Here is a 10,430-nt window from a genome sequence, read left to right as displayed (position 1 = left end):
GCCTCAGTACCTGTAGTTCCATGGCTCCTGCTCAGGAGTTCCTACTGTGTCTGTAGGGCACGTGCGTCCGATCATACGTACACATGTGAGAACACACAGGGAGACGTGTCAGACTCATGGGGAGGACCTGGCTCACGCTTCAGTGCCTGCTCCCCATTTGTTGGCCTAGTCAGCACCCCTCCCTTGGCGTATGGGTTCCTTTCTTGAGTAGGTGGCACTTACTGAAAGAAAATGTTATGGAAACACTGTTTTTCCTGTGTCCTCCAGGTCGCATCCGTACAAGAAGGCAAAGCTCTGGGAGTGCCACCAACGTCGCCTGTGCACCCTCTGATAATCGGGGCCGAAGCCGTGCTAAAGTCGTTTCACAGTCCCAGCGTAAGAAGTATATTTTATGCTCTTGGTTGCCTTAGTTTCAGTCAACAGCCCATTGTATAGTTGGACATTTTTCAATGTTTACGTTGACTTCAGGGATAAAACTTATTTTTGTGGTTTTAAGATACCATGAGAATCTTACTGTTTATTGGGTAAACTTAGAAATTGGAGCATTCTAGCCATATTCTAGTTTCTTTTCCTGATGGTTTACATTTTGTATAGTTAAGCATTAAACATTAAAATCTAGTTTCTATCCCTCTTTTGAGGGCTCTCAATTGAAACGTTATCTGTTTTGTGACTCATGTTTTATGTTGATAAGGAATTCTGTTTGACGTATAGAACAGTACTGGTCAGAAAACTATTAAAGCTGAATTCTTTCCATTGGCAAATAAGTAAATCCATTCAAAGCTCTCTATCTTTACTCCTCTGTTCTAACATTTGTAGCGTGCACCTCTCTTTTGGCCGGTGTGGGCTCTGGCTTTGCCTAGCTGCTCTTGTTTCCATGATTGCTTGTCTGTGTCTGTGAAGTCAGTCGGTTTATTGGCTGCAGGCATGAAAGTAGCCACACTGGAGTGCATAGGGTCCGCTTTGGTGTCTCCCTTTGCAACCATATGTGAAGGCAAAAGGCCTACTCCCTCTCTGTGCAGGTAGAGTGGTAGAGTGGAGCTGGGTGTCACAGTGCTCCTGGGCAGGTTGAGCTTGGGAAGAAGTCTTCATCCCCAGGAGCTGCATGTAGTCCCTGGTGGCTGACATGCGTTTGCCTCCTTTGTGGTCCCAAGAGCTATCTGGCTTTTATAGAGAGCACTGAGTCTGCAGTCAAACCTTAGGAGTTCTGTTAGTATTGAGAATGCCTTTTTCAACTCCTTCTGAATTTAGATTCGTTTCCATGTTGCTTTGATAACTGTAGTCTTTATATTAAACAGGCTTATATCCTTTCTGCAAAGAAAGCCAAAGATCAAATCACATAGCCTTCAGGGAGGGTGCAGAGCCTTTTTGGTGTAGGTTGTCTGCGTGTAGTACACTGCGAGCAAGGGCTTCCACGTCAGACAAACCTGGGTTTGCATCTTGTCTCTACTGTGATCCTGGGTTTGTCTTTTATTATGAGCCTTTGTTTCACTGTCAGTAAATTGAGTGGTAACAAGTTCCACGGTCACGGGGCTTATATGGGGATGTAGTGAAAATCATGAGCCTAATCAGTGATGAACAGGAAATGGAAGCAAGTTGTCCAGCCACAGTTGCTGCTTCAGGTCAGCAGACTCCTACCTGAGGTTGAGCAGCCTTAACATATTCTTCTCCTTTTCCTCCTGTCTAATTTAGTGCAGTCGGGAAAGAAGGCTAGGGATGGATTTATACAATGAGGAGTACAAGTAAGGATATAGTGAGTCCTTTACGCCCCTACGAATGGCTTATTTACTGTAGACTTAACCTGGGTTTTCATTCAGATCCAAGGTGGAGGTGTAGCCCAGAAGCTTCTGCTTTGTAAACGACATCCTGGGTCTGGTTGTTTTTTGTGACCCCTAGTGATCCCTGGAGGCACAGAAAGATAAAATGCTGTGGTCATGACCTCCCCAATATGGGTCAAATCTTATTGCAGAGGAATTTTTGGCAAAAAGTATTTATGTCTCAGAATAGACTTATTGAAATTGAGTTAATTAAAAATGGCTGAACTGTTAACTGTGCAGTGCTTTTTCTTTATACTGAGGTTGAAAGTTGAACAGTATTTTATATTTCTTTGTTACTGTTTGCTGTTTATCAGCATTGGCTTCTTCAAGATTCCTTGTCCCAGCTGGGTCAGCATTGTTATTTTTCTGTATATATTGCAAGTTTTAGGAATCCAAATGTTACCTTTGCTTTAGGAGGTGTGAAGACTAAAGTTCGTTGTTTAGTAGGGTGAAGGTGATGATAGAGCTTTAATTTCTTCCATCTTACAAAAGTACTATACCTGGCCTTAGGACTCCACTTTGAAAACTCTTTGGTTTTGGCTCCACGCCTATAGCTCAAGCGGCTAAGGCGCCAGCCACATACACCAGAGCTGGCGGGTTCGAATCCAGCCCCGGCCTGCCAAACAGCCATGACAACTATAACCAAAAAATAGCCAGGTGTTGTGGTGGGCACCTGTAGTCCCAGCTACTTGGGAGGCTGAGGCAAGAGAATTGCTTAAGGCTAGGAGTTGGAGGTTGCTGTTAGCTGTGATGCCATGGCACTCTACCCAGGATGAAAGCTTGAGGCTCTATCTCAAAAAACAAAACAAAACAAAACTCTTCAGTTTTATTTTACTTACTAAATTGCACTAAGGAAGGGAGACTACACCAAACATTAGCAAATGATCAAGCCTGTACCTTAAGCTTATGCCTAAATTAAATATGCCTTTAAAATTATTTTAATAAGAGGTAAATATAAGTGTATTTTTTGTATATTACAAATATAGATAAACTAGTATTCATAGTTCCTGGTTTAATATTAAGTAGATTTCATTAATACTAGATTTAGGGCTCTTAATAATTGGCATACAAGTGTGGTACTGGTGGCTCAAGGAGTAGGGTGCTGGCCCCATATGCCAGAGGTAGTCGTTTGAAACCCAGCCCTGGCCAAAAAAACTGCAACAACAACAAAAAGTAATAATTGGTATACAAGTTCTGACAATTAAGTTCATGAACTCATCCTAGAAAAAGTTCTACATACCTCATTGCTGAGTATCACTGTGGACACCTTTGAAGTATTCCCCTTAGGAAACTGTCACCAACACCAATACCTGGTCCAGCCTTCAAAGCAATTTTGGAACTTTTTCTGGAATGACTATCAGAGTTGTCATCTTATGGTACACACAAAAACACAACAATACTGAATGCCACTCAGCAAGATACTGCCATCCATATGTTGACACAAACATGTTTGTGAGACTGATATACCAAGGTCATGGAACCTTACTGAGTTGTTTGTGCAGTGCTGCTAGTGTAAGCACATGGTGGCAAGTTTATGACCTTAACTGTCAGACCTTGTATGATGATAGCTCTGATGGTCCAGAAAGAGTTCCAAAATTGCTTTGAAGGGTGAATTAGGCACCTGAGTTGGTGCTTAGCTTCCCAAGAAAAATACTTGGAAGGTGACCATAGTGATATCAGCAACAAGATATGTACCACATTTTCTAGGATGAATTTGTGAACTTAATTGTCAGACACTGTATTTTTAATGTTTTAGGATTAAGGAAAGTCATAGGATAGTCAGCATTAAAAACTAAAAGCATTTTCTTTCACTTCATTGATGTTTATGGAGCACTTACTACGTCGTAAGTACTGTTGAAGATGGTAGTGATATACAGATTAAGTTCTGATGACTTCCCTCACATTGCTTAATGCCAGAGAATAGCTATGGTCTGTGAGTTCAGGGTTGCTTGGTTTACTCTTCTCTGCCTCTTTCTAAGCCTAGCACATGTAAGTTCTTAAGTGTTATATGAACAGATCTGATATAAGTGCTAATGCAGGTTGATGAGTGTCAAATAAACATAAGTACAAAACAGATTAGGAGGAACAGGTCCTAGAAAAAACAGGTATTTTACTAATGTGTTTGTGAACAATGACATTTGTGCTGTGTTGCATGCTGACCTGCTGTATTGTGTTATTGTCTTTTAATCCACTTTTTGCCTGTCCTTTGGTCTGCTCTCATAATCAAGGATCCAGATCTGCTAATCCTGCTGGTGGTAAGCCATTTCTCTTCTTGCCTTTTTTGTTGTTTTGTTTTTTGGCATTCTCCCTCACCCCATGTTCCCTGCGTGATGTTAACTTCTCTCTTCATTAGGAGCATAGTTAATCTTTCTGCATTTTTTTCTGTGTGTTCAAATTCTAGAGTTTGAAATGGATTTCTTTTCCACTTATACATAGCTAAGTAGTTTGTGTGCTCAAATTTTATGGGCAAAATGAATAGCTCTTGAGACAAATTCTTTATGGTACTGTGTTTTCCTGATTTGACAATGTTTTTTCACTTTAGATTATAGTTAAATCATTAAAAAGTATTGAGTTTCGTGAGAGTTGCCTAAGTGATTCATTTGAATGATGATTGTTTTGAAACATATTATTTTAAAATTACATATACCTATGTGTGTGTGTGTGTATATATATATATATGTGTGTGTATTTAAATTTTCCAGGTAAGTATTTCAAGATTTTTTTTCCCTCTGGGTTCTTCTATTGTAGTGCAACAGATGTGTACTTTACATTTTAGAATTTTATTGCCTTCTCTAGGTAAGGAGATGATTTAAGTAAATGACTGCCATTTACATGTATTAGCGTGATGTTTAAAATTTTGCTGTTGTCTCAGAGAATTTTGTCTTACAAAAAAAATGATTATTTAGCTATCTAGCTGCTTAGCTATTTATAAAAATTGGCCATATTATTTGTGTTTAGTTTATAATTTTATTGTATACTTCTCAGAGAATCTGATCTATGTTTCTACTTTGGCAGATTTTTTGAGATTTGCTTTGGTACTTCACATAGTTGGGCTTTGTAACATTAGTGTGTGTGTGATGATAAATAAATGTGTGCTCTGTTGTGGGAAGTGTACATAACATACATACACAAAATCCACACAGTTTTAACTGTTGAGTCAATTTCTGTGTGATGTATTAGTCTTTCATTAGTTGTTAGTCCTTCTACAAGGTCTGTTAATAGTTAGGGCTTTTCCCATTTCTCCCTATATTTTTAGTATTTTGTTTTATAGTTCAGAGCTGTATTGTTTGGAGCATAAAGGTTCACAATTATCATATCTTTATGGACATTGATCTTTGGCCTTTTTAAATGCTGTATTTTGTTCTGTTTTTTTTGTTTGTTTGTTTTGTTTTTCTTTTCTTTTCTTTTTTTTCTTTGAGACAGAGTCTCAAGCTCTTGCCCTTGGTAGAGTGCTATGGTGTCATAGCTCACAGCAACCTCAAACTTAAGTGAGGCTTAAGCCAATCTCTTGCCTCAGCCTCCCCAGTAGCTGGGACTACAGGCGCCCACCACAGCGCCTGACTATTTTTATTGTTGCAGTTGTCATTGTTTTAGCTGGCCCGGGCTGGGTTCGAACTCACCAGCCTCAGTGTATGTGGCTGAAGCCCTACCCACTGAGCTACAGGCACTGCCTATTTTTTTTTTTCCAACATGTTGTTTCACTGTTACAAACAACAGATAGTTCAGTTTCATTTTATTTTTAAAAATCAATTGGAGAACCTGTCTTTTAATAAATGAATTTAATTTATTTTGAATACTGATAAAAAGCCTATTCCCACATCTTACTTTGTGATTTTTATTTACCAAGTTTCCAGTTATTTCATCCCCTCCTCCCTTTTCTTTTATTTTTGTTAGATTAATGGAGTTTTCTTGCATCCATTTTTTCTAATTCTTCAGAAATTTGATACAATTATCCTTCTTTTAGTAGTTACACTTAAAATTTTTAACTTAATTTTTATGGAATAAAAAATCAAAATAATAAACGTCTTTGTGGTCATCTGTATGGATTTGCTGTATGTGGATCAGGGAAGCTACTGTTGATAGCCTGTTTTTTCAAATAAAAAACTTACATAGTTATTTTTCTAGAATTCCACCAATAATTCTTCTGAGTATAGATTTCTTAATGATATTCAGTAATTGTTTATGCTCCTACATTAAAAAAATTAGTACTATTGCCATCTAAAGATCTTATTTTTATGTAAAATTCTCTTAGTATTTCATCCAAATTAATGTGTAAAAACTGGCTTCTGAAATTACTATAATTTATTCCCTGACTTACATCTACCATTTATTTGCTTTTGCTTCATTTTTAGCGGGCAGCCGGTCGAGTTCCCCTGGAAAATTGTTGGGAAGTGGTTATGGTGGACTTGCTGGGGGTTCCTCAAGAGGCCCACCTGTGACAGCATCTTCAGAAAAGCGAAGCAAGATTCCCAGGAGTCAGGGATGTAGCCGAGAAACAAGTCCAAACCGAATAGGATTAGGTAAGGATTTTCAAAGATCTTGGAACACCACTCTCAGCTTATTCTTGAACTGAGGCTGTCACTTTGCCTGTGTTAAGAAGACATTTTGTGTGTGTACAGATTATGGCATTTTGAGTGCTCTGGTAGAAAAATGTTTGGGGTTTACAGTTCAAATGATGGGAAGGAATTACGTCATTGTAGGTTTTGCTGTTATGCAGTCATTTTGCAAACCATTGGAATCGGAGTAGCAGGAGTTTCCCTCACTATTAGAAGCAAGTTTGCTTTTCATTTTCCTTTTGCTAATTAGCACTAAATAGTCATTAACCCATATGAATTTTCAAAGCAATCTTTAGGGTCCATATTTATTTTAGTTTTGATCTTCTCCAACCCTAATTGGGGGAACTGTTATGATTAAAAATATATAGCGTTACTTTTAAAATAATTTTGTTAATTTTGTTTAAACATGAAAGCTACCAATTGATTAAAAACTAACACATAATCTTTATTTTTGTGTCGGAATAGTTATTTTGTAATAATGGGTGTGCAATCATGTGAATTACTTTCAGCAACTTAAAGACCTTTTACTCTATTAAAATCTAATTTATTTCCTACCTTTTGGTAAAATTTAGAAGTCTTTTATGATATGATGCAAAAAAGTCTAAATTCATATACTCTTTAGCTTTATGACATCTTTATGTTGCAAGCACAAAAATCTATTAATATAAAATCAAATTTATTATAATTCTTAAGACATGTTGGCTTGTCTTATTCATTTGTCTCCTCAGCAGTTTTACTTTAATGTTTACTGTGATGTACTAGGCACTTTGTTAGCCCTGAGAATTAGAATATGAATAGGTTTAGATTCTGACTTCAGAGAGCTGGTGACCTATTGGGGAGAGGGAGAATTGCAGGACAGTTTGACAGACACTGTGACAGAGTGTGCTGGGACTACAAACAAGTAATGTCATAGGCCTTTGTCCACCCACCTCTCCCTGATTTCTTGCAGATGGAGGCTTCCCAGAACAGGTCCTGTTTTAGTGAAGGACAAAGTGGTATTAGCCAGGGTGGAGAGAAGCACATGCAGAAGCAGTCAGGGCAGAGGGAGCCAGAAATGATTCATTTGGCTGCTATAGAGGAAGTTTGTGAAGGTGGACGGGGTTGAGGGCAGAGTAACTGGTAGAGTGCAGCTCATGAAAGTCCTTGAACACCACCTGAACTATGAGAAGACAGGAGCAGACATTTAACATAGGATTTGTTTTAAATGTATATTTCCAAAGCAAGTAAAAAGTATTTGTTGATTTTGTTAATTATCTACGTTGGCATCATGTAGTGTGGCCTGTGAGCTTACAAGTTACTTAGGTATTGCTGTGGACACAACCAGAGAAAAGATCACAGCTGGGATATATAAATTTCATATCTCATGTGTAATGTATGGATGTGTGGGTCTGATTTTGTTTGAAAAATGCATTTGATTTTAATCTAGGTGTTAGATTTCAGTTGTCCTTTTTTCCATAGTTAATTGTTAAGTTGATAGGATATCTGTTTATAATCCATGTTAGCTTTATATTTGTAGAAATATCTTTCCCATTTTAGGATTTTTCTTTTTATATTTATTAAAGATGCCAATTTCATTTATCTAACATAACACTATGACCTGGCATTCCATAGTCTTAACTGTGAAGTTTGCATTGGGTATAGCTGAAAAGATGGCATTTATGAGCTTTTCAAAGAGATATTATAAAACACCAGTAAGAACTAAAGAGGAGACTCTTCTCTTCCAATGAATTTTCTTCTTGAAACATTAATTGAAGGTTATTTCTTTGATGCTCACTTGAGGGGTTTAAGGGGATCAGTAATTTGTGAAGCTTTGAAGCCATATCTATAGTTCAGATTAAAGAAGAAAAATTCAAACTTTTCACATGTGAGAATACACAGATATAAAGAAATATATGTCCTTGAATTACATCCTTACAGTTTTTTCTGTAGTACTACTTAGAGACTCCATTTTATAGGGGGGGCAGGTATATTAGAATTTTTCAGTAATAGATTACTATGATCATTTAGCATATACTGGATATGTGCCTATGTTTCTAAACATTTGGTTCGTTGTAAAGCAGTTTTTGATACAAATGTTAAAAAGGGGGAGGAAAATTTTCTTTCTTTTTTTTTATTAAGACAAAGTCTCAAGCTCTTGCCTTGGGTAGAGTGCAGCTCACAACAATCTCGATCTCTTGGGCTAAAGCAATTCTCTTGCCTCAGTCTCCCAAGTAGCTGGGACTATAGGTGCCCACCACAATGTCTGGCTGTTTTTTTTTTGTTGCAGTTGTCATTGTTGTTTTAGCTGGCCAGGTCAGGTTCGAACCTGCCAGCCTCAGTGTACGTGGCTGGCACCCTACCCACTGAGCTATGGGCACTGCCCCAGGGAGAACAATTTTAAAGAATATTTTCTATAATCCCCAAACCAGTTAATTCAGTAATTTTAATAATAGCTAAACTAGGCTTGGAATGTGCACTGAGAATTAATTCTAGTTATCAACAAATTATATTTGGCATATTACATATTTTCTTTTTTTTTTTTTTTTTTTTTGCTATTTTGGCTACGGCCAGGCTTGAACCCACCACCCCTGGCATATGGGGCCAGCACCCTACTCCTTGAGCCACAGGCGCCGCCTTATGCCTCTTTTTTGTTTGAAATCACTTTTCTTTTCTTTTTTTTTGAGACAGTCTCACTTTGTCACCCCTGGTAGATTGCTGTGGCATCATAGCTCACATCAACTTCAGACTCTTGGGCTCAAGCAATTCTATTGCCTCAGCCTCCCAAGTAGCCGGGACTATAGGCGCCCATGACAACACCTGGCTATTTTTAGCTCAGGTTGGTCTCGAACTTATGACCTTAGGCGATTTGCCCACCTTGGCCTCCCACAGTGCTGGGATTACAGGTGTGAGCCACCACATGGCTTTGAAATCATATTTCTTAACTAACTTTTCTTTTCTTGTTTATTGTAAAAATGACACCAAGGTGTCTTCTTTGGCATTTAAGATTTCTTAAGCTAAATGGCCTGTAATTCCTGTTAAATAACCAAGAAGCAGAATAAATTCCTGCTATTCTCTTTTTTCTTGGCAGTTTATTCTCTTGTAAGCTATCCAACTGAGTAGAAAAATATATTTGTAAATTGTTCCATTTCTGTGTGTTTAAAGATAATAAAGACTTTATAAATAATAAAATCACATAAATCTCTAGCACTTAACAGCAGTTTTATGTTGGAAGCTTGCTTTTGTTTCCTTTCTCCTACTCATCTGTTGAAAAATGCTATGAAAAATTCTTTTGATGTTTTTACAGCTTACCTACTAAGTATATATATTTAGAATATTTTAAACTTTCCTTTTTTTTTTCTTTTTTGGAGACAGAAGCTTACTCTGTTGCCCCAGGCTAGAGTGCTGTGGCCTCAGCAATCTCAAACTTCTGGGTTCAAATGATCCTACTGCCTCAGATTTAGGAGTTGCTGGACTACAGGTGCCTGTCACAATGCCTGGCTAATTTTTCTATTTTTAGTAGAGACTTTGTCTCGCTCTTGCTCAGGCTGGTCTCAAACTTTTGAGCTCAAGGGAGCCTCCTGCCTGGGCCTCACAGAGTGCTAGGATTGTAGGCATGAGCCACTATGCCTGGCAAAGATTTTCTGGTTATAAATACTTTGAAAGAATTAAATATTAATAATAATCCATTTGAACTGGGAAATTAAACTATGTCCAAGAAGAAGACATGAAAACATTTAGACCAGAGAGACATTTTATGTCTTTAGCTTCTGCTTGTTTTTGTTACTCCTTCATACTTCTGCTTTTCATATGAGTTTGGACCCTTCCTTAAAAAGTGTAAGTCAGTGGGTAAAGGCGCCAGCCACATACACTACGAGGCTGCTGGTTCAAACACAGCCCGGGCTAGCTAAAACGACGACGACAACTGCAACAACAACAACAAAAAAATAGCCAGGCATTGTAGTGGGTGCCTGTAGTCCCAGGTACTTGGGAGGCTGAGGCAAGAGAATCGCTTAAGCCCAAGAGTTTGAGGTTGCTGCGAACTGTGACGCCACGTCACTCTACCCAGGGCAATTGCTTGAGA

At 38.2% G+C, this 10,430-nt stretch overlaps 1 protein-coding gene across 1 annotated transcript in view; it reads left to right on the top strand.

Moving 5' to 3' along the window:
• The window catches only part of CLASP1 (cytoplasmic linker associated protein 1), a 303,536-nt gene that overhangs the window by 198,998 nt on the left and 94,108 nt on the right, over positions 1–10,430 (top strand). Inside the window, exons 21-22 of the mRNA XM_023514808.1 lie at positions 268–375; positions 6,167–6,334. Coding sequence (XP_023370576.1) covers positions 268–375; positions 6,167–6,334 — 276 coding nt within the window. The remainder of the gene's footprint in view (positions 1–267; positions 376–6,166; positions 6,335–10,430) is intronic.

Source organism: Otolemur garnettii, unplaced genomic scaffold (assembly GCF_000181295.1).
Source record: "Otolemur garnettii isolate 467f Iridium unplaced genomic scaffold, OtoGar3 scaffold00059, whole genome shotgun sequence".
In the NCBI taxonomy this organism is placed as follows: Eukaryota; Metazoa; Chordata; class Mammalia; order Primates; family Galagidae; genus Otolemur; species Otolemur garnettii.
This window is presented reverse-complemented; position numbering and strand designations above follow the sequence as displayed.